Source organism: Anser brachyrhynchus (assembly GCF_964034855.1).
Source record: "Anser brachyrhynchus genome assembly, chromosome: 3".
NCBI lineage: Eukaryota > Metazoa > Chordata > Aves > Anseriformes > Anatidae > Anser > Anser brachyrhynchus.
Genome location: NC_137696.1, coordinates 125,202,098 through 125,224,432, shown reverse-complemented (window position 1 = coordinate 125,224,432; position 22,335 = coordinate 125,202,098). Strand labels below are relative to the sequence as shown.

Below are 22,335 nucleotides of genomic sequence, written 5' to 3'. Positions count from 1 at the left end.
TGCAATGGGGCACAGGCTCAAGGGTGCAGCTCGGGGGCGTGAAGAGGACGGGTGAAAAAGCCTCCCCGTGCCCTGCATTGTCCCCCCCCCCCAAAAAAAAACAAAACACTTTGCCCCAGGTGCCGCGATGGAGATGGGGATCGGGGTCGGGGGGCACCCTACAGCCTCGGCCCGGGCACCTCCACCTCCGGGCACAGCCGGCGGCGTTTTGGGCTACGTGACTCGTGGCGTGTCCCCCCCCCCCGAGGGGCAGGGCGAGCACAGCTCCGTCTAAGCCCCTCTTAGCCTGATTTACGGGTGCGCGCACGCTGCAGCAGCCCGGGAGCTGCCCACCCCCATGGGACCCCCGGTGCCCACCCCAGCGCCCCCCTCACACCCGGAGAGGGTGCCGGGGGGGGTCTTGGGGCTCCCCGGATAGAGACGTGTGTGCTCCCCCCTCTGCTCACCCCCCCCCCCCTTCCCTTCCCCGCTGCTTTCGGCCAGGTTAAAACACCCTCTGCGGCTCTTCGAGTTTCACATTTTGAGGAGTGGTTTGCACAATAAAATAAAAATAACCATTAATTTAAGTTAAAATAAAATAATCCGGCCGCTCCCCCCCCCCCCACGTACCCACCACCACCACCTCACCACCACCACCATCGACACCACCACCTCCCGCCCCGCAGCCGCCCCGAGTCCCTTGGGGACCCCGGGGGGGGGCTTCCAAGGAGGGGGGGTCCGAGGAGATGGGATGGGGGGGGGGGTGATGCCACCGGGGAAGGGGGGGGGGGGCTACACGGAGCTGCGGCGCTTCACGAGGCCCTGGAAGGCCGAGAGGCTGTGGAGGCCGGTGGAGACGGAGCTGATGGCCGAGCGCCGGGCGCCGCAGAAGCAGCGGTTGGAGGGGGTCTGGGGGCAGCGTCCCGGCGAGGAGTGGCTCTGCTCCACGCAGGTGTCCGAGGTGGACAGGTCCCGGGGGATGATCATGGGGATGGAGTACTGCAGCTTCTCCCGGCTCTTGTACCACAGGCACGAGCACATGGACTGGAAGTGGAGCACCTCGGCGTAGACGTTGCGCAGCCCCCCGCCGCTGCCCCCCAACCCGACTCCCCCCGATGAAGCCGCCGAGGCCACCGGGGCGCCCGGAGCGGCGTCGGCGCCGTGCCCGCCGCCCGCCTGCCCGCCGCGGGTGAGCAGCGCCCGGTGCTCGGCGTCCCGCTTCTCGTCCTCGGCGTTCATGGTCATGAAGCGCAGCACCACCAGGTTGAGGAAGGCCCCGATGACCGTCAGCCCCGTCAGGATGTAGACGAAGCTGAAGGCCACGTACTGCGGCTTGTTCTGCAGGGCCTCGTCCTTCTGCAGCGCCACGTAGTCCCCGAAGCCGATGGTGGTGAGGGTGATGAAGCAGTAGTAGTAGGCGTGGAAGAAGCTCCAGTGCTCGTAGTAGGAGAAGGCGGCCGCCCCGATGCACAGCGTGCTGATGCAGGAGAAGAAGCCGATGGTGACCATGTTGGCCATGGAGACCTCGGCGCGCCTCATGCCCAGGCACTTCTTGGCGCGGTGCAGGAGGTAGCGGACGAAGGTGTTGATGCGCTCGCCCAGGCTCTGGAACATGACGAGGGTGAGGGGGATGCCCAGCAGGGCGTAGACCATGCAGAAAACCTTCCCGCCGTCCGTGCTGGGGGCTGCGTGGCCGTACCCTGCGGGGAGAAGGCACGGAGAGGGTCGGGGTGGTCCCAGCACCCTGCACAGCCCTTCCTTGGCCACCCGGCCGGGGGTGGGGTCTGGAGGGGGCACCCGAGTGAAGCCCCGGCCGGGGGGGGGGGTTGGTGCTGGCACCAGGGCATTGCAGGCGCTGTTCCTCAAATGCACCTCCCGGGACAGCCTGACCCATAAGGGCTGCGTGGGGGTGCGAAGGAGAAGGGGAAAAAATGGAGTTTTTAAGGAATGGAGGGGTGACGGCTGTCCTCTGTCACCCCATCCCTGAGCCCCTGCATCCCCATGTCCCTGCATCTGTGTCCCCATGTCCCTGCATTTCTGCGTCCCCATGTCCCTGTATCTCTGTCCCCATGTCCCTTTATCCCTGTGTCCCCATGTCCCTTTATCCCTGCGTCCCCATGTCCCTGTATCCCTGTGTCCCCATGTCCCTGCATCTGCTTCCCCACGTCCCTTTATCCCTGTATCCCCATGTCCCTTTATCCGTGTCCCCATGTCCCTTTATCCCCGTGTCCCCATGTGCCTGCCTCCCTCTGCCCCAGGTCTCTGCCATCGGCCACCCAGGGGCTGCCAGGGGAGCTGGGGGGAGCTGGGGGGACCCCAGCCCCGGGGGCAGCATCTGGACGCGCAGTAATCTCCTGCCTGCGCAGGACGCGTGCAGATGGGACTTTGTGAGGGGGATTATTTGTCTGTAATGGATCCCGGGAAGAGGCAGCTGAGCCCGGGGGGACGTGGGGGGGCTGGGAGCTGGGGGGGCTGTGCGCTGCCAGGAGGTGCCCTCGCCACCGGGCAGCCACCCATCACCTTGCCCTGTCCCTTCTCCTTCTCCTTCTCCTTCTCCTTCTCCTTCTCTTCTCCTTCTCCTTCTCCTTCTCCTTCTCCTTCTCCTTCTCCTTCTCCTTCTCCTTCTCCTTCTCCTTCTCCTTCTCCTTCTCCTTCTCCTTCTCCTTCTCCTTCTCCTTCTCCTTCTCCTTCTCCTTCTCCTTTCCCTTTCTTATTCCCTTTGCCTTTCTTATTCCCCTTTCCCTTCCTCTTTCCCTTCCTTCCCTATTCTTTTCCCTATTCTTTTCCCTATTCTTTTCCCTATTCTTTTCCCTATTCTTTTCCTTTTCCCTATTCTTTTCCCTATTCTTTTCCCTTTCCCTTTCCCTTTCCCTTTCCCTTTCCCTTTCCCTTTCCCTTTCCCTTCCCCTTCCCCTTCCCCTTCCCCTTCCCCTTCCCCTCCCCCTTCCCATTGCATTTACAGTGCCCCACTCCTCAATTACTAAAAGCCTCCAGAAACACGTTCCACATAAAAGACGAGGCCGCGTTCCCCTACACGTGGAAAACATTTCGATGTTATTATTCAGGCGCAAAGGCAGGGACCTGCCGGGCGCCTCTCCCCCGGTGCCAGCAGCGTCCCCGGGGCCCCGTGGGCCATTTCTGCCCAGTGCTGAGCGAGCACTGTCGGGGCCAGGTGGACCTGGGGACGGCTTCGGGGAGCCCGACACTGGGTTTGAGGCAAATTTACCCTGAAAAAAGCTCTGGTCCTCCTGGGGCCCAGCCCTGCCCTCCGGGGAGCCCCCAGCCACAAAGCCTCGCGTGCGCCCTGGGGGTTTCTGGTCCCCTTTCCTCCTGCACCCCGCAGGTTACTGGTCCCCTTTCCTCCTGCACCCTGGGGGTTTCTGGTCCCTTTTCCTCCAGACCTGAGCTCGGCCCTGGTATTCCCACTCTGCCCCGTCTCTCCTTCACCCTGCCTTTCCCCCGCCGTCCTCGCCGGCAGCCTCCGAGGGGCCAAGGATTTACGCCGTGCCGGGGCGAGGCGAAAGCACGCACGTCAGATCTCCTTCCAAACCGGCCCCGTGGAGACGGTGCTGAGCTGCAGAGGGGAGCTGGGGGGCCCCAAATACATCTCCAGCTCCTGGGGAGCCCCAAATACATCTGCTGCTCCTGGGGATGGGGGCTGAGCGTGGTGCCCCCCCTGGGGACCCCGCGGAGGGGACGCCGCGGCTGTGCCACCCGCGGCAGGATGGAGCTGGGGGCGCAGCTGCCGGCTGCCTCCATTTCCCCCGAAACAGCCCAAACCTCCCCATTTCCATACGGCCAAGGGTGGGATTTTAGGGCCCGAGCCTCCAGCGGTGCCCTGCCGGCACCCTCACCGAGCACCCTGCTGCCATACGGGCTCCTGGGCTATATTTGGTATATTCAGCCCCATTTCCCCTGGGCCATATTTAGCATATTTAGCCCCATTTCCCCAGGGCTATATTTAGTATATTCAGCCCCATTTCCCCAGGGCTATATTTAGCATATTCAGCCCCATTTCCCCAGGCCTATTTTTAGCATATTTAGCCCCATTTCCCCAGGGCTATATTTAGCATATTCAGCCCCATTTCCCCAGGGCTATATTTAGTACATTTAGCCCCATTTCCCCAGGGCTATATTTAGTACATTTAGCCCCATTTCCCCAGGGCTATATTTAGTATATTTATCCCCATTTCCCCAGGGCTATATTTAGTACATTTAGCCCCATTTCCCCAGGGCTATATTTAGTATATTTATCCCCATTTCCCCAGGGCTATATTTAGTACATTCAGCCCCATTTCCCCAGGGCTATATTTAGTACATTCAGCCCCATTTCCCCAGGGCTATATTTAGTATATTTATCCCCATTTCCCCAGGGCTATATTTAGTACATTCAGCCCCATTCCCCCAGGGAAGGCCAAGCACCCATCGACCCCCCTCCCCCCCCCCAGCTTCATCGGGCACTGCCTGATCTCCGCCACATTTTTGGGGTGAAAGTCGGGGGTTTTAAAGCCTGGAGGAGAGGCGGATAGCGGGGGGGGAGAGACCCGGGGAGGGTGAGCCCCCCAAACCCCTCTTGCACCCCCATTTTCATCCCTTACGGGCAGGAAGAGCGCTGGAGATGCTGCCCGAGCCCCTGCCCCATTGGGGACCCCTTCCCAGTGCCCCCCAGCCACAATGGGGCCGGATCCTGCCCTCCCCACCCTTACAAAGGGGGCTCAGCACCTTTCCTCTGTTTCTACACCCCATAAACCGTCCCCATGGGTGCTCCTCAGAGGGTGCTGGGGGTGCCGGGCGGGCAGGGAGCGCGGTGCCCGTCCCCGGGGGGGAACCCTGGCACGTCCCCGAGGAAGGCGGCCGGCTCTTGGCCTTTTTAGGGCCGCGGAGGAGCAGGTGCAGGGCTGGGACCTGGAGCACGTCCCGGGGATTAGCGGGCAGCGGGCCATGGGGCTGGAGGAGGGGGGGGAATGGTGCTGAGCTGGGGGCTGTGGGGCTGCGGGTGCCAGGGGTGGTGGGCGCAGAGCAGGGGGCACCGGGTGCTGGGGGGGGGGGGGGGGGCGTGGGGGGGGCTGTGTCAGCTCCAGGGGGTGTGGGGATGGGGGATAGGGCTGCTGGGGGCCAGGGGTAGGGGGCTGCAGGGGGTAAGGTATGGGGCTGCAGGGAGTGAGGGTATGGGGCTGAAGGGGGCAAGGGTATGGGACTGCAGGGAGTGAGGTACGGGGCTGAGGGGAGTAAAGTTATGGGGCTGAAGGGATTGAGGGTATGGAGCTGCTGGGAGCAAGGTGTGGGGCTGCAGGGAGCAAGGTTCTGGGGCTGAAGGGGGCAAAGTTATGGGGCTGAAGGGGGCAGGGGTACGGGGCTGTATAGAGCAGGGTATGGGGCTGCAGGGGATTAAGGTATGGGGATGCAGGGAACAAGGTATGGGGCTACAGGGGGGTAAGGTATGGGGCTGCAGGGGGTAAGGTATGGGGTTGCAGGGAGTGAGGGTGTGGGGCTGCAGGGAGCAGAATATGGGGGTGCAGGGAGCAGGGGACTGGGGCCCCGGGCAGCCTCCCCCTCCGGCAGGCAGCAGCACCAGGCCCCTCGCTCCGTAACCCCAACCCCAGCGTGTCCCCTCCGTGTGTGTGTGCGTGTGCGTGTGTGTGTGTGCGTGTGTGTGTGTGTGCACTGCTCTGTGTGTGTGCAACAGGGGGGTCACAGCCCCCCAGGGCTGCTCGCAGCCCCCCCACCGGGCCCCCCCCCCCCCCCCCCGCAGCCGTGCGCCCCCTCCCCCCCGCCGCGGGCCCGATGCTGTCATGGAAAATCCCTGCAGCGGCCAAGGGCCGTGTTTGCGCTGACCCAAAACTGGCAATTTTTCACTCAATTTTGGGGCTCCGCCAGGCCTCTTCCCGGCTGCCCCCCCCAGTCCTCCCATTCGCCCCACCACTGGGGGGGGGGGGGGGCACAGCCGTGGGGCTGGGTGCTGGTGGCCCCCCAGCGGGAAGGGGTCTCGGGGCTGGGGGGGGTGCCTAGCACCATGCACCAGCACCGTGCAGCAGCACCAGCACCGTGCACCAGTACTCATCGCTCTGCACGAGTGCCCAGCACCATGCACCAGCACTGTGCAGCAGCGCCCAGCACCGTGCACAAGCACCCAGCACTGTGCACCAGTGCCTAGCACCATGCACCAGCACTGTGCACCAGCGCCCAGCACCGTATACGAGCACCCAACACCATGCAGCAGCACCCAGCACCATGCAGCAGCACCCAGCACCATGCAGCAGCGCCCAGCACCATGCACAAGCACCCAGCATCGTGCACCAGTGCCTAGCACCATGCACCAGCACTGTGCAGCAGCGCCCAGCTCTGTGCACCAGTGCCCAGCACCGTGCACAAGCACCCAGCACCATGCAGCAGTGCCTAGCACCATGCACCAGCACTCTGCACAAGCACCTAGCACCGTGCACCAGCACTGTGCAACACCAGTACCATGCAGCAGCGCCCAGCACCGTGCAGCAGCACCCAGCACCGTGCAGTAGCACCCAGCACCCTGCACAAGCACCCAGCACCCTGCACCAGCACCCAGGACCGTGCACCAGCACCATGCAGCAGCACCCAGCACCCTGCACAAGCACCCAGCACCGTGCAGCACTGCCTAGCACCGTGCACCAGCACTGTGCAACACCAGCACCGTGTAACACCAGCACCGTGCAACACCAGCACCGTGTAACACCAGCACCATGCAACGCCAGCACCGTGCAATGCCAGCACCATGCAGCAGCACCCAGCACCGTGCAGCAGCGCCCAGCACCCTGCACAAGCACCCAGCACCATGCACCAGCACCCAGAACTGTGCACCAGCACCATGCAGCAGCACCCAGCACCCTGCACTATCACCCAGCACCGTGCAGCAGTGCCTAGCACCGTGCACCAGCACTGTGCAACACCAGCACCATGCAGCAGCACCCAGCACCGTGCAGCAGCACCCAGCAGCGTGCAGCAGCACCCACCACCGTGCAGCAGCGCCCAGCACCATGCACAATCACCCAGCACCATGCAGCAGTGCCTAGCACCGTGCACCAGCACTGTGCAACACCAGCACTGTGCAACACCAGCACCGTGCAACACCAGCACCATGCAGCAGCACCCAGCACCATCCAGCACCCCCGCAGCCCCTCTGCCCGCGGCTGCTCTCCCCGCCGCGAGCCCCCCACCCCGAGGCAGCAGCTCGTCTCTCCCCTTCATTAGCCCCACGCCACCCGGCCAGGATTTATCCAAGGCGGCGCTGCCCGCCATAAATCCTGCACGCTGCGCTCCCTGCAGCCCGAGAGGCGGCTGATAAATGTTGAGGCCGGCCCGTAAATCACACGCGGGTCGGAGCAGGCTCTCCCGCGGCTCCGGATCGGGTCCGGCTTCCCAGCACCAGACCCAGCAGCACCCAGCTGGGGCTCGGCACTTGGAAAAAAAAAAAAAAAAAGACAAAAATAAAGAAATTGGGCCGCGGCTTGTTTCTTTCTGCCCGGTGCCGGGCACCTCTGGCCCAGCACGGGTTGTTTGTGCCTGCTCCGAGCCAGCCGCTTGCAGAGCTTAATGAGGCGTCTGCAGGGAGAGGCATTAATTGCCCTTATCTCTCCAGGACAGGGATGAGCAGGAAATGTACAGGCTGGGAGCAGAACTGAGCTCCGGGGGGGGTCTCCAGGATGGAGCCCACCGGGCAGGACACCCAGGAGCCTCCCCAGGACAAGGCTCTGCCTCCTCCTTGCCGCGGGGGTTGCGGTCGGCACCCCAAAACCCCATCACGCAGGGCCGCGGTCTCGGGGTGCGCACGCTCTGCACCCCGTCTCCCCAGCCGCCCTCCGTGCTGCGCGCGCCCTCGGTAGGCTTAAGAGTGAACGTCCTGTGCAGTGGGGGCAGGGGGGGCCTGGTGCCTGCGTGGAGGGGGAAGGACGCCGGTCCTGCCCTCCCAGCACTGCTTCGTCCCCAAAACAAGCCCCCGGGGTGACCGCAGGTGGCTGGAGCGGGTCGGGCGATGCGTGTTCCCCGTGGGCACGGGGGTCCCGCTCTGGGCATCGCCCCCCCCCAGTGGGTGTTTGGGGTGTGGGGAAGCAAATCCCATCCCTAAACCGGAGCGGCACGGTCCTTCCCTCCGGCGCGTTCACTCTGAAGCCTACCGAGGGCGCGCTCCCAGCTGCCAAGACCGATTTCCCCCGCGCTCGTCGAGCGCGGAGCGGGGACGGAAATGTCCGGGGGGGCTTCCGAGCTCCGTCCCCAACGCCCCTGCTCGAGCGACCTGCTCCTCGTCCTCCGGGCCACGCGTGTCTCACTGCCACCGTGCCACGGCCCCAGGGCCCGGGGAGGGGGGGCTTGTGGTCCCTTCCCTCCCCCTGCCTGCGGTTGTCCCCCTGCGTGTCCCCTCCCCGCGGGGCCGCCAGGACGAGCCCGGAGCAGGGTGAACGGGGCTGAATCAGCGATGAAAATAGCAGCAGGGCACGCGGGGAGCGCGGTGCTCAGCCTGGCTCTGCGTCAGGCCCGCGCTGCCAGCGGGGAGGAGGCGCTGCCGGGGACGGGCGGCGAGGCCGAGGGCTTTGGGGGGGGGGTGTCCGAGCAAACCCGGCCCTGCCACCGCGTCCCCGCGTCCCCAGGGCATGGGAACCCCAGCGAGGCAGTGGGGAGGGGGCTGCAGGGCCCCCCCCCCCCCCCGTGGCCGGCACCCAGAGCACCGCGGTGCCCACGTTCCCATGTCCTTGTCCTTGTCCTCAGCCTCTTTTTGTGTCCCCCCCTCCCCCCCGCGGGGTGCTGAGCAGGGAAGGTCCCAGCACCTTCCCGCGGTGCCACGGGTTTGGGACATGGGGCACGAGGCTTTGGGGTGTGTGTGGGGGCACCAGGAGACCCCCCGGGGGCAGAGGAGGGGACGCGGTGCCACCGCTGTCACCGCAGCGCTGCCCCACGCCGAGCTGTCCCCTCGCCATCCCGTGCCATAAACAAGCCCAGAGGGAGGGGGACGGTGACAGATGGTGGCACCGCGGCCGGCCTCCGCCACCTGCCCCAGCCCAAATGGCCGCAGCGAGGTGCTGGGGACACGTTTTGGGGCCGGGGACACGTTTTGGGGCCGGTGAACCCCCCCCACCCCCCCCAGCACGTGGCAGGGACACGGGGTACCCGTCCCCGTGCGTGTACCCGGCTGCCACCACCGCTGTCCCCGTGAGTGCCACCCCTGGGGGGGGGGGGGGGGCTCATCTCCTGCCCCCAGCAGCTGACGGAGCCCCCCAGGGCAGCAGCACCCAGCCCCGGGCACCCTTGGGTGCCCCCCAGCTCCGTCTCCAAACCGGAGCCCCCCCCGGGAGCATCGGAGGGGACAGAGCCCAGGAGAGCTGGGGGACAGGGGACAGGGGGACGCGTGCTGGGGACAGGGCCCCCAGGGACCTTCGGAGCCTCGAGTTTTGGCTCTTTTCCCAGGAGAAGGAAAAATAATAAAGATAGGGAAAAAAAAAAAAAAAAAAAACACACAAAAAGCAAGGAAAACTTTGGAGCGGGACCCGCCGCCCGCCCCGCTTTTCCTCCTTCCCTCCTTAAACCTGACCTTGGCCGGCTCAGCGCCCTCCCTGCCTGCCCTGCACCCCCGCAGGATGCGTCCCCGGCTGGGGACAGGCACAAAGCCACCCCCCTGCCACCCCTGGGGAGGTCGGGGGGGGGTGCCCAGGGCCACCCCGAGGGAGACGGAGGCTGAATGTGACGGGGCCGGCCACAGCCCCGAGCCTGCCCCAGCTGCTCCGCCGGCCCCCAGCCCATAATAACCCCCCCCCAGATCAGCCCTGCAGCCCCCCAGGACCACCACCACCCCCCCCCCCCCCCCCCAGAGACCCCCGGGTCCTGCCCGCGGCACGCTGAGCCTGAGCCTTTTGGGGCTCCCGGGGATGGGGACGTTTTGGGGCTGGGGGCTTATAGGGGTGCTGCGGCCCCCCCACCCCCCTGTCCCCTGCCCCCTGTCCCCCTCTCCCAGGTGGGGGGAGCCCCCAGCAGCGTTTCCCCAGGGATTTTTGGTTCCTGGCACCCTGTGCGCCCCCAGCTTGGGTCGGGTCAGGTCAGGATGGGGCAGGGAGATGGTCCTGAGCCGTGCCCCCCCCGCAGCAGCTCCCCCACATCCCTGTGTCCCCCCCCGCCCCCGGCAGGAGATGGGCTGCGATGGGCTCCTGTCCCCAGGAGACCTTCCTCCTCCTCCTCCTCTTCCTCCTCCTCCTCCTCCTCCTCCAGGGAAGGGGTCAGCCGAGGGAACGGCCTGTCCTCCGCGGGGAAGGGGACAGAAGCACCCCAGGGTGCTGGGGGGGGGCACGGTGTGCAGGGACGAGAACCCCCCCCCCCAGCCCTGCCGGACCCCACAACCCCCCCAGGACCTCCCTGCAGGGCTGGGAAGGGGGGTGCCTGCCCCGAGCCAAGGCTCAGCCCCCCCCCAGACACCCTGGGGCTGCAAGGGTGGGGGGGGGGGAGTGGGGGGGGGTTATTCCGGGCAGGGGATCCCCCAAACTGGGGGACCAGAGGCTGTGGGGTGGGGGGGGGGGTCCTGGGACAGTGGGGGCTGGGAGGTTTCAGGGGGAGGGAACCCGTGGGGGTCTCCCCGATGCTGCAGGGAGGGGTGGGGGGTGCGGGTGGGGGGGGTTTCCTGGTGGTGGGTGGGTGAGCCTGATGCCGGGGGGTCGGGTGTTTTGGGGAGGGGATTTTTGGGGTGGGCTTTTTGGGGAGGGTGCCCTTGGGGTGGGGGTTTTGGAGAGGGTGCCACTGGGGCTGGGCGTTATGGGGACGGGTCCTTTGGGGTCAGGCCTTTTGGGGAGGGGACTTTTGGGGTGGGGGTTTTGGAGAGGGTGCCACTGCGGTGGGCATTTTGGGGAGGGGTCTGTCGGGGTCAGGCTTTTTGGGGAGGGGTCCTTTGGGGCCGAGCGTTTTGGGGAGGGGTCCGTTGGGGTCGGTCGTTTTGGGGAGGGGACTTTTGGGGTCGGGCCTTTTGGGGAGGGGTCCGTTGGGGTCGGGCGTTTTGGAGAGGGGACTTTCGGGGTGGGGGTTTTGGGGAGGGCGCCACTGGGGCCGGGCGTTTTGGAGAGGGGTCCTTTGGGGCCGGGCGTTTTGGGGAGGGGACTTTTGGGGCCGGGCTTTTTGGGGAGGGGACCTTTGGGGGTCAGGCCTTTCGGGGAGGGGTCCGGCAGGTCTAGCGGGGCTCCGGGGGGGCCAGGCGGGCTGCCCTCCCGACCACCGCGAGGCTGGGCGCAGCAGAGGCGAAGGGAGGAGGAGGAGGGTGGCGGTGGTGGCGGCGGCGGGGATACGGGGGGCCGGGGGGGGGGGGGGGGTCGTTACCTATGGTGGTGATGACGGTGATGGCGAAGTAGAAGGAGCCGGCGAATTTCCACTGCACGCCGGCCTTGTGCGGCTTCAGCTTGAGCACGACCCACTCGAGCTCGCGGAAGCCGGCGGCGCTCAGGTTGTACTTGCTCCGCAGCTCCTGGCTGCGCGCCTCCAGCCGCCTCCTCTCCGCCGTCTCCCCCTCGGACTCGAGCGCGTCGAAGACGGCGGCGCCCACCAGCAGGTAGGTGAAGGTGCACATGATGAGCGCCAGCGTGCGCACATTCTGCCGCTTCATGGTGCGGAGCAGGAGGCGGCGGTGGCGGCGGAGGCGGCGGAGGAGGGCGGGGGGGGCGGCGGCGGGGCCGTCTGGGGCATGGCGGCGGCGGCTGGAGCGGCGGGGGAGCGGCGGGGCCCCGGTGGTGGTGCCGGTGGTGGTGCTGGTGGTGCTGGTGGTGCTGGTGGTGCTGGTGGTGCTGGAGGTGGCGGCCGGGCTGGCGGCGGAGGAGGAGAGGGGAGGGGGCGGTGGAGGAGGGGGGCGGGTGGGGGCGGAGCTGTCCTTCAGCACCGGTGCGCCCCCCCCCGCTTCGGGAACGGGGACTGGGGACCGCGGTTGGCACCGGGGACCGGGGACCGGGTTTGGCACCGGGGACCAGGCACCGAGCACCGGGCGCTGGGATTGGCACCGGGTACCGGGCGCCGTGCGCTGGGAACGGCACCGGCACTGGGCACTGGTCCCATAACCTTGCACCAAGCACTGGGGACTGGGAATGGCACTGGGTACCGGGCACCATGCACTGGGAATGGCACTGGGTACCAGGCATCGTGCACTGGGAATGGCACTGACACCGGGCACCAGGCACTGGTACCATCACCAGCACCGGCACTGTGCACTAAGCACTGGGCACTGGGACCGGTACCAGACACCGGCACCAGTCACTGGGAATGGCACCAGCACCAGGCACTGGTCCCATAACCTTGCACCAAGCACTGGGGACTGGGAATGTCACTGGCACCAGCACCAGGCACTGGTACCATCACCAGTACCATCACCATCCACCAAGCACCGTGCACTGGGAATGGCACCGGGCACTGGGCACCGTGCACTGGGAATGGCACCGGCACCAGGCACTGGGCACTGGTACCATCACAAGTACCGTCACTGGGCACCAGCACCGGGCACTGGGACTGGCACCGGGCTCCATGAACTGGGAATGGCATTGACACAGGGCACCGGTCCCATAACCGTGCACCAAGCACCGTGCACGTACACACGCTGGTACACCCCGAACCCTCAGCATCACTGCCAGGCTGCACTAGCACCAGCACTCAGGCCCCAGCACCATGCACCAGGCTGTACCGGCACCGGCGTTGGTACACACCCATGCGGTGTGCACCAGCACGCACCAGTGCGCTGTGCACCTTCGGTGCCAATGCGCTGCACTGGCACACACGGGCACTCACCAGTATGGTGCACCGACTGGTATTGTGCACCGGTACACACCGGCAGCACCCCGCTGTGTGCACCGACACAAGGCCAGCTGTTGCACGCCTCTCTCTGTGCACACCCAGAGCCCGCGGTCACACGCACGGTGCGGGGCTGCGGTCGGAGGCACGGTGCTGGTGCAAAGCGCCTTGGTGTCAGCCTTGTGGCCTCTCCTCTGGCCGGGGGACGCCGAGGGAAATCCCACGGCCGTGTTGCTCGCGCCCCACCCCATCTCCGGCAGCCGTGTGCACGGACACGGCACGCTGTGAGAGGGGATGGAGAGCGAGCTGCCCAAAGCTGCCGGTTGCTGTCCCCAAAACCGTCCCTGTCACTGGAGGTGCCCCAGAATGGGCACCGCTCCTTACTGCATCCAGCACCAGCTGGGCACAGCGTGGGGGACCCCTGGGGGAAAGCCCCCAGGCGCAAATGTCCTCGGTGGAGGCAGGAACCGGGGATGGGAGCTGCTGTCCTGCTGAGCCCGGGGCAACAAGGAGCGACCTCATGCTGCTCGTGTGGCCCCAGGACACATTTTGTCACCCGCTGACACCCGAAACGAGGAACAATTGCGCTTTGCACATGTGCTGGCACCTCAAGCAAGCTGCCAGCAGGCAGCGACACGTGGCACTGCGGCAGGACGCCCGGGTCCCTGCGGTCCCCAGGGGGTTCCCAGCAGCGCCCTGCCTCCAGCTCCTCTCCACGTCCCAACACAGGAGGGGGCAAATCCTGCCCGAACGGGGCTTGGGCACAGCCAGTGGTGCTCTGAGAGCTTACAGGGGTGCAAAAGCCAGGGCAAGGCTCAGTGCCCCAGCTTCTGCTCTATGCAGGGTGTGGGGAAGGAGGGTGCTACGTGGGGACACCAAGTCAGCAGCGGCGTCCCCGGGGGCTTTCCCCTGTGCCAGGAGGTGACGGTCGCCCTCCTCGGCTCACAGCCGAGTTTTCTGCCCCTCGTTTGTTTTGCTTTCCAAGCTGTGCAGGTGAGGAAGGGCAGGGGCAGCCGAGGGGCCGGGGGAGGGCGCTTGCCCGCACTGCCGCTCTGGGAGTTGGCTTGCGTCTGTTCTGCAGCCGGTGAAAGCAAGAGGAGGAAAAATCAAAGCTCTTCCAGGAGGCAAAACGTGCATGGAGCTGAAATAACGATAGTGACAATGCGGGAGGCAGAGCTGAGGTACCCTGAAGGATCCCTGGGGGCAGAGGGAGACCCTAATGCCCAGAGCAGCTCAGCGCTGCCGGGATGGAGCTTGGGGACCTGGTGGCATCGCCGCGCTGTTGGGGATGGGCTCATCCTGCGCACACGTGTGTGTGTTTGCACGGGTAAAAGCCCCAGCTCGCTGCACACAGAGGCATCCCTCCCGCGTCTGTTGGAGAGCTGCCAGCCCACCTTGCCTCTGCCCTGCCCGGGGCTAAGCCCACCCGAACCCGGGGGGACCCCCTTCGCCAAACCCAGGGCTCCCCAAAGGCAGGGGGCAGGGGACAGGCTCAGGGATGGGGTGCACTGTTAGCAGTGGGAGGATTGGCACCAGCAGCAAAGGAAGGGGCTTCAGCCCTCTGTGTGCTGCTCCGTGCACATCTCTGTGGTGCTTAAACAGCACCCAGGCTGGCCTTAACGAATCCAGCCTCGGCTCCCTGCTCCTGATGGCGCTGCATTCGTTGCTCCGGGCTCTGCGCCTCCTTCCCCCCTCGGGCACCTGCTGGGTGAGGTGGCCCCAGTCCTGGCTGGGGTGCTGGGGTGCTGCTGGGGTGCTGGGGTGCTGCCGGGGTGCTGCTGGGGTGCTGCCGGGGTGCTGCTCTATCCCCAGCACAGTCTCCGCTTTCCACCAGCCGGAGCGGCGAGGTGCGAGCAAACAGAGCACAACACAAGCTGTCGCTGGCAGCTGCTGCCTCTCCCACCAGCACAGCCCCGGGGAAAAGGCAGAGGCAGCCTTTTTTGGGGGAGAATCCAGCAAAAATCCTCCCTGCTGAGCCCCGGACACCAGCCCCAGGAGCATCCCTGGTCCCGGCTCCAGCAGCTCCAGGCCCTTTGCTTTCCGTGGGGGGAAGGAGCAGTGAGCAGGGAACGGGCCCCCCCCCCCCCCTTCCCAAATCCTGATCCCATGCCCTGGCAGCCAGGTCACAGCATTTGGGGCAGTTCCCAGGGTGGGGAACAGCTCAGGGTGGGCGCCACAGGTCCTTGGTCCTTGGCAGCACGGGGGGACCCCAACCCTGCTCCTCTCCTGGGTCCCGGGTCACAGCAGAGAGCACCGGGAGGAAGAGGATGGAGTTCAGGGGGGACCGAGGGGGGGGCGCAGAGACAGCCCTGCAGCGGGGACAGGCAGGGTGTGAGCACGTCTTTGTCACTGGTGCTGGACAGAAAAGGGGTTGTGCAAAGGCCCTGTGCCTTTTTCCTCCTGGGTATCCATGTGCAGGGAGAGCTGTGCCGAGCTGTGCTGCCCTGCGAAAGGGCTCGCCTGGTCGGACACCACCTCTGTAACACGGTGCTGGGACAGGGGCGCCTGCCCTGATATCCCTGCACCCCTCTACCCTGCTCCTCCATCCCTGCACCCTGCTCCTGCACCCCTGCACCCTGATCCTGCCTCCCTGCTCCTGCATTCCTGAATTTTTCTTCTCCGTCCCTGCTCCTCCGTCCCTGCTCCAGCATCCCTGCACCCAGCTCCTCCATCCCTGCTACTCCACCCCTGCACCCTGCTCCTCCATCCTTGCCCCCTGCTCCTGCATCCCTGCACCCTGCTCCTCCATCCCTGCTCCTCCATCCCTGCACCCTGCTCCTGCATCAGTGAACTCTTCTTCTCCATTCCTGCACCCTGCTCCTCCATTCCTGCTCCTGTCCCTGCACCCTGCTCCTCCACCTCTGCACCCTGTCCTTCCATCCCTGAACTCTTCTTCTCCATCCCTTCTCCTCCATCCCTGCTCCTCCATCCCTGATCCTGCACCCTTGCACCCCGTTCTTCCATCCCTGAATTCTCCTTCTCCATCCCTGCTCCTCTGTCCCTGGTCCTCTGTCTCTGGTCCTCCATCCCTGAATTCTCCTTCTCCACCCCTGCTCCTCCATCCCTGCTCTTCCCTCCCTGCGTCCTGCTCCCGCCCCCCTGCTCCTCCGCTCCTGCACCCTCTTCCTCCGCCCCTGCACCTCCACCCCTGCTCCCCGACCCTGCACTCTCCTTCCCCACCCCAGCCCCCCCCCGCCCAGCACCCTGCCGCACCCTCGGCCCTTCCCCGCGCCCTCCCCTCCGCGGCCCCGTGGCCGTGACTCATGCCCTCCGCAGCACAAAACGTCTCCAACTCCGGCCGCTTCTGCCTCTTGAAAGCCACAAATGCATCCGGGCTCGAGCGAGGCCATTTACTCCCCCCCCAACCCCCGCTGCCATCACGGCTGCCAAAAATAAAATAAAAAAAAATAAAATTAAAAAAAAAAAGAAACCCAGAAGACCTCCTAAAAAGCAGACTGCGCTGTCTGCCTTCCGGCTGCGCTGCCGAGTCACTCCCCAGGGGGTTTTTGTTTCGTCTCGGCGGACCCGCGCCGCGCTGATGCTGCTTTTCTGCCCCTGCAACCGGGCTGCAAGGGCTGGTGGAGGGGAGGGGGGCTGCCTCCGGGCCCCCCCCCGTCCTTGGGCTGTGCGGGCAGAAATGTGCCTTGTGCTGCTGCTCGAGGGGCCGTGGGTCTGCGGGGAAAGAGCTGGGGCCAAATCCTGTCCTGCCACCCATGGGGGTGGGATGGGGGCGCTGCGGGGAGCGAGCAGGGAAATGGTTTTGTCCTGGGGGGTGCTCCGTGGGCGAGCACGTCCAAGGGGGGGACTGCGAAGGCCAGGGCAGCCTGGCCCCTCACATTCCCCCTGGCAGGGCAGCTTGGGATGGGGTGGGGTGGGATGGGGAGGGATGGGATGGGATGGGATGGGATGGGATGGGATGGGGATGGGGATGGGGATGGGATGGGATGGGGATGGGGATGGGGATGGGGATGGGGATGGGGATGGGATGGGATGGGGATGGGGATGGGATGGGATGGGATGGGGATGGGGATGGGGATGGGGATGGGGATGGGGATGGGGATGGGGATGGGATGGGATGGGATGGGATGGGATGGGGAGGGGGATGGGGATGGGGATGGGGACGGGGATGGGATGGGATGGGGATGGGATGGGATGGGATGGGGATGGGGATGGGGATGGGGATGGGGATGGGGATGGGGATGGGGGTGGGATGGGGATGGGGATGGGATGGGGATGGGGATGGGGATGGGATGGGGATGGGGATGGGATGGGGATGGGGATGGGGATGGGGATGGGGATGGGGATGGGATGGGATGGGATGGGGATGGGGATGGGATGGGGATGGGGATGGGGATGGGGATGGGGATGGGGATGGGGATGGGGATGGGATGGGATGGGGATGGGGATGGGGATGGGGATGGGGATGGGGATGGGGATGGGGATGGGGATGGGGATGGGGATGGGATGGGGATGGGATGGGATGGGATGGGATGGGGATGGGGATGGGGATGGGGATGGTGGGGACAGGATGGTGGGAATGGGGATGGGATGGGACAGGATAGCGGGCTTGAGACGGTGGAAATGGGATGGTTGGGATGAGGATGGGAGGGACAGGATGGTGGGATTGGAATTGTGGGGAAAGGATGGTGGTCTCGGGATGGTGGTGAAGGGGAAGGAAGAGACAGGATGGCAGGGTGCCCTGCACCTCTGCTCGCCCCTGCCATCACGGCAGCTCCCGAAATCATCCACCCCCCCCCCCCCCAATCCATCTCCACTCAGCACCAGCGGGTGGCTCAGTTCCCTGGCGTGATGGCAGCCAAGACGAAGGGTTCCCGACCTGCCTGCTGCCCCCACAGCGGCGGGGTGGCTGCAGTCCCTGAGGACGTGACGCGGGTCTGGGGGGGGGACACAGCCACCCCCTCTCCCCAGCATCCCACCAAGGCAGCCAACCCATGGGGCAGGGCGCGGGGACCCCCCCCCAAGCACCCCTCCCCTGTGCCCCCAAAACAAACCCTGCCCGGGCAAGAGCCGTGTGATCCCTGAAAAACCCCGATGAAAACACCAAAACGCTCGTCCGTGCCATCTGGAGCAAAAGAAAATGGAATTTTAATTAAAAACTCATGAGCCGGCTGCTATAAATACACCGCCTCGCTGCGAGCTGCTCACCCGTCGGGAACACCGAGGGCTCAGCTGGAGGAGCCGGGCTGTGCCGCGAGCGCTCGGGGATTTTGGGGGGCTTGGACCCCCCCCTCTGGGGGCCGCGACCAGGTGCTCATGTGGGAGCACCTGTATCGGGCATGCAGCTGCCCTGGGGAAGGAGAAAGTTTTGGTAACGGAACCCAAAGTGCCCCAAAAAGCGCTCCTCCAGGCTCTGGGGGTGCCTGGCAAGCGAAGCTGTTAACCCTGAAGCCTAATGATGGATGTACAGAAGAAACAGGAAAAGGAAAAACTCCCTGGCAGCAGCACTGGGTTGGATCAGAAATGTTTCTGGCCCAGGATCTTGTCTCCCTTTGTGGAGAACGGGCACAGCCCCGGGCTGGGATGGGGCAGAGCAGCCAGCCCCCGTCTGGGCACTTCTATCAGGAGTTTGTGATGTCCCAAAGCACCTCAAGCGCTGCTTTCGGTAGCCACGGAGGGACCTTTGCGGCGGGAATTTGCCCACTCCCCTGTGGCTCCCACGACCTCTGGTTCCACCCGACACTTAAATGCTACCTGGGATTTACCCCCCCTTGAACTTGAGCTCCGGAGGATCCAAAATCTGCCCGGGCAGGCGTGCCCACCTCCTCCAGCGGGGCAACATCTCACGGGGCAACGAGCAGCAAGGCTGGCAGGAGGGACCTCAGATCCCACACCCGGCAAATCTTACCCCAAAACGAGCCCAGGCTGAGCGAGCCCTGAGCCCCAGCTGCGTGGGATGCTCCTACGGAAGGTCTTGCCCTCCTTCCTGCCCGATCCCACCCCCGCAGGCTGACCCCGAGGAGCGCGGCGATGGAACAAGTGGGTTTTTATAGTTTGACGGGCGAAACATTTTCCTGGCAGCAGCTGGCCTGCGCTGGCACTCGCTGACGAGCACTGCTGCTAAATCACCGAGCTTCTGCTGCCCCCTGACCCCGGCCCCGGGGGGAGGCTGCGAGGGACGAGGTCTCCTGGGGGCCGCGGTGCGGGAGGAGCGGGTCCTGCGGGCCCCTTGGAGAGCTCCCAAAGCACCTCCATCAGGGGTTACTGGGTGATACTGGTGGTAGGGGACGGCTGGACCGGCTGATCTTGGAGGTTTTTTCCGCCCTTAATGGATTTATTCCACGATCAGCGGGCTCCGAAGGGGTGCAGCACGGCCTCGGAAGGGCGGTGGGGGCACGGGATGTGCTCAGCTGCACGGGGGGGGGGCTTCACTTGGGTGCAGAGCATTTAGCTGGCCACAGGGCAACAAGGACAATCCAGATCTTTGTTTAAGTGGATCACGCAAAGCTGAGATGCTCAGCTCAGAGTGGGGCAAGGGGAGACTCCTCCAAAATGCTCCGGACCGTCCTTGGGTCCCGCGCCCCAGTTGGAGAGCCGAGGGACCCGCACCATGCGTGTTTTCAGCGTCACGCACACCGGCAGCTTGGACACGAGGTCAGACCCAGCAAAGAGCTGGAAGCCACCAGAAAACCTCCCGAGCACGTCTTGGGCTTCACGTGAAGCACGTACGTCTGCTGTCCCGAAAAGACAGAACCAGGAATGCTAATAAAATAGCAGCAATGTAAATAGCGAGCGCTGCAGTCAAAACAAGGAGCCCCACGCCCGCACTCGCTGCAAGCAGCGCGCCAGGTCACAGCCCCGGGCTCCCAAAGGGGCTGGGGGGCCGGGAGGGCTCCGCAAACCACCGATGGCCCCAGCAGGGACAGGGACAGGGACACGGGTGGCACCGGCCGCTCCCCATGGCCGAGTCACCTCCGGGATGCAGGCGGCGATGTCCGGAGGGACCCCGGCTCCCAGCACCGCGGGGAGGAGGCTGCAGCACAGTGCTGCTCGCCTTCTAATCCCATTCCTCAAACCTTTCTGGACGTTTTCACGACAACCTGGGATTTCAGCTCCCTTCCTTGTACCAAGCCCCTGTCCGGCTCCAGCCCTGGATGACCTCCGGAGCTGACCCTCTGCAGGGCGCAGGATCCGCGCGGCCGCAGCAGCGCGTCCCCCCGGCACAGACCTCGGGGGACTGGCAGCAGTGCACCCCAGCACGGGGTCCCCAGGGTGCTGCCGGGCCTGCTCAGCAGCTCATCCTCGCTCGGACAGCCAGGGATTGCACTGAAAAGCCTGGGAAAGGCAGGGGGAGATGGGGCCAGCACCATGCCCTGCACCGGCTGGGTGCTGGGTCTGAGCAGCCGAGGGCTGGCGGTGCCGCAGGTGAGTCACAGGCGCAGGGAAACATTAAATTAAAACCTGTAATTGACTTGTCCTGCTGGGGTCAGCGGCTTGGAGCCATGGGCTGCCAGGAGGAAATAGAAACGTCTGCTTTTGGCTTGTAAAGGAGGGAAAAAAATGAAGAGGAGAGGGATTGTTTGGGGATGTGGCATGAATCACCGGGTACAAACAGAGAGCGCTTTCCTGGCGGCCAGAAGAGCAAAGGGGTGAATGCAACCTGCTGGGAGCTGGGGAGCTCAGTGGTCTGTGGGGCGAGAGGGGCTGTGAACCCTAGAGGTAAAACCCTCTTCTTGTCCTGAATGCCCTCAGAATGGTTGGGGTTGGGAGGGACTCCTGGAGGTCCCCTGGTCCAGCCCTGGCACATCCTTGTTATCCTGGCCTTGAAACACCGCCGTGAGCAACCTGATGCTCTAGGCCAGCTTTTTGCTCTTATTTTAGAAAAAAAAAAAAAAAACAAAAACAAACTCTGCCTTGCACCTCCCTTCCGCATTTCAAGCCTAGGCTTTCCTGCTGGCCATGAGACCAGGCGATATTCCTATTTTCAGACAAATTTTGCATATCTGAAAACAACGGTTTTCAGTGCTCTGGGCACTACACGAGAGCAACTCCCGTCCCTTTTTGGGACTGCTGGAGGTGATCAGAGCGAAGGCACCGGTGAAGCCAGGTGGGGTCTCAGTGCATCAGCACCGGTGACTGCAGGGGAACACAGGGCTCAGCACCACGAGGGCACCCGAGCTCCCCGCCGCCGCAGGCACCGTCGCTTGAAGCAAGCACAGGAGTGCCCGAGAGCCACCGGCGCCCGGTACACGACAGCAGAGGAACGAGCTCAGAGCAAATCCAATTTCCTCCAGAGAGCAGAAACAACCCCCGACAGGCGAGGGAACGGCACAGTCCCCAGCTGCTGCTCTCCGTGAGGATGCGACGGGCCCCAGCGCGCCTCCTGCAGCCCCTCGGCACCGTGAGGCCACCGTCCCCAGAGGCCATGGGGACCTTGCGCTGTCCCCTACAGCCCCAGCACAAATAATAATGGATCCCAAAGCCCCCCGGGAGGCAAGGCCAGGGGATGCCAGGCGCTGTCCCCCCCCTCCCCACCTGCCCGTTTCTGGCTGCATCAAGCGCAGGAAATCGGCTGCGGGCGCGGTGCAGAGGCACAGCTGCGTTTCGGGGGCCTGGGCAAGGCTGATTGCATTACACCGTGGCCAGCCTGTGCCCAAATGAGCCTGGGGAGCAGGGGGGGCAGGAGGGGAGCGGGCAGCACAGATCTGCAGCTCCGCAGCTCCACGTCCCAGCCCAGGAGCAGCAGGGGCAGAGCACCGGCAGCGCGCTGCTTCGCCAGGCAGGGTGAACGGGGGGGGCTGCTCCCGGCCGGTGCCTTGCCTGCCATCCCCGAGCGTTTCGTTATCCGCTTCTCTAATCCGTGTTTTCTCGGCGTGCCCACAAAGCTGGGGCTGTAGTTTGGTGTTTTCCCACCTAATTACACAAATAAATGAACGAAACCAGCACCCAGCGGGTAGCGGGCGCCGTGCCGGCGAGGAAGCTGCTGGGAGCGCGGCCTCTTTGCCTGCCTGCATTTCTCCAGGAGACTTTTGCCATTTGGGGACCTGGAAACCCATGCTCTTAAGCACGAGGTGCTCCTCCTCAGAGCCAGGAGGTTTCACCTCCCAGCCAAGGTTTTTGCAGATAAAGCCCCTGCTCCTGCAGGCAGTGCATCCCACGGACCCAAGCCAGCGCCTGCTGTGCTGAGTCCTGGGGGGCTCTGTCCCCCCTCCACCCCAAAACAGACCCACCTACAGCCCCACACGGGGGTCCTCTATGGGGAGGAGACCCCCATCCCCTTCAGCTGCCTCATCTCTTCCCCAAAATTCATCCCCCAGCTGCTCCATCGCACCAGCAGGCTGCGTGTTACAGCCCCAGGACGCTCTGCCTCCCTCTGACGGAAGCTGCCCGTGCATGGGGGGGGCTCCCATCCCAGTACGATTGCCCTAGTGGGGGGCAGAGACCCCCCCCCCCCCCCCCCCGTTTCCCCGATATGGGTTTTGGCAGCATGATGGTGATTTATCCCCATGAAAGGACCAGCACCAGCAGAGGCAGCCCCTGGAGGGGGAGCGCCCACCCGTGCGCACCCACGTTGGGGAGCCTCCCGTCACCCCCTGCCAGAGGCTGGCCTCCGTTTTCCTCCCGCAT

General features: G+C 65.0%; 2 protein-coding genes across 2 annotated transcripts; both read right to left on the bottom strand.

Annotated features, from left to right (window-relative positions):
• Positions 1 to 500: 500 nt before the first annotated feature.
• Positions 501 to 11,779, bottom strand: KCNK3 (potassium two pore domain channel subfamily K member 3). The gene is made up of 2 exons (XM_080584142.1): positions 11,299 to 11,779; positions 501 to 1,679 (listed from the first exon to the last, which is right to left on the bottom strand). Exons 1-2 carry the CDS (start codon positions 11,579 to 11,581, stop codon positions 772 to 774), a joined length of 1,191 nt encoding a protein of 396 aa, XP_080440268.1. The 5' UTR covers positions 11,582 to 11,779; the 3' UTR covers positions 501 to 771.
• A 69-nt stretch (positions 11,780 to 11,848) lies between these two features.
• On the bottom strand, positions 11,849 to 22,335 carry LOC308193681 (uncharacterized protein; the record flags this gene model as incomplete). Its single annotated transcript, XM_080588616.1, has 3 exons — positions 11,849 to 12,047; positions 12,511 to 13,585; positions 22,279 to 22,335. The coding sequence occupies 2 exons, from the start codon at positions 22,333 to 22,335 to the stop codon at positions 12,584 to 12,586; spliced, it is 1,059 nt and encodes a 352-aa protein (XP_080444742.1). The 3' UTR covers positions 11,849 to 12,047; positions 12,511 to 12,583.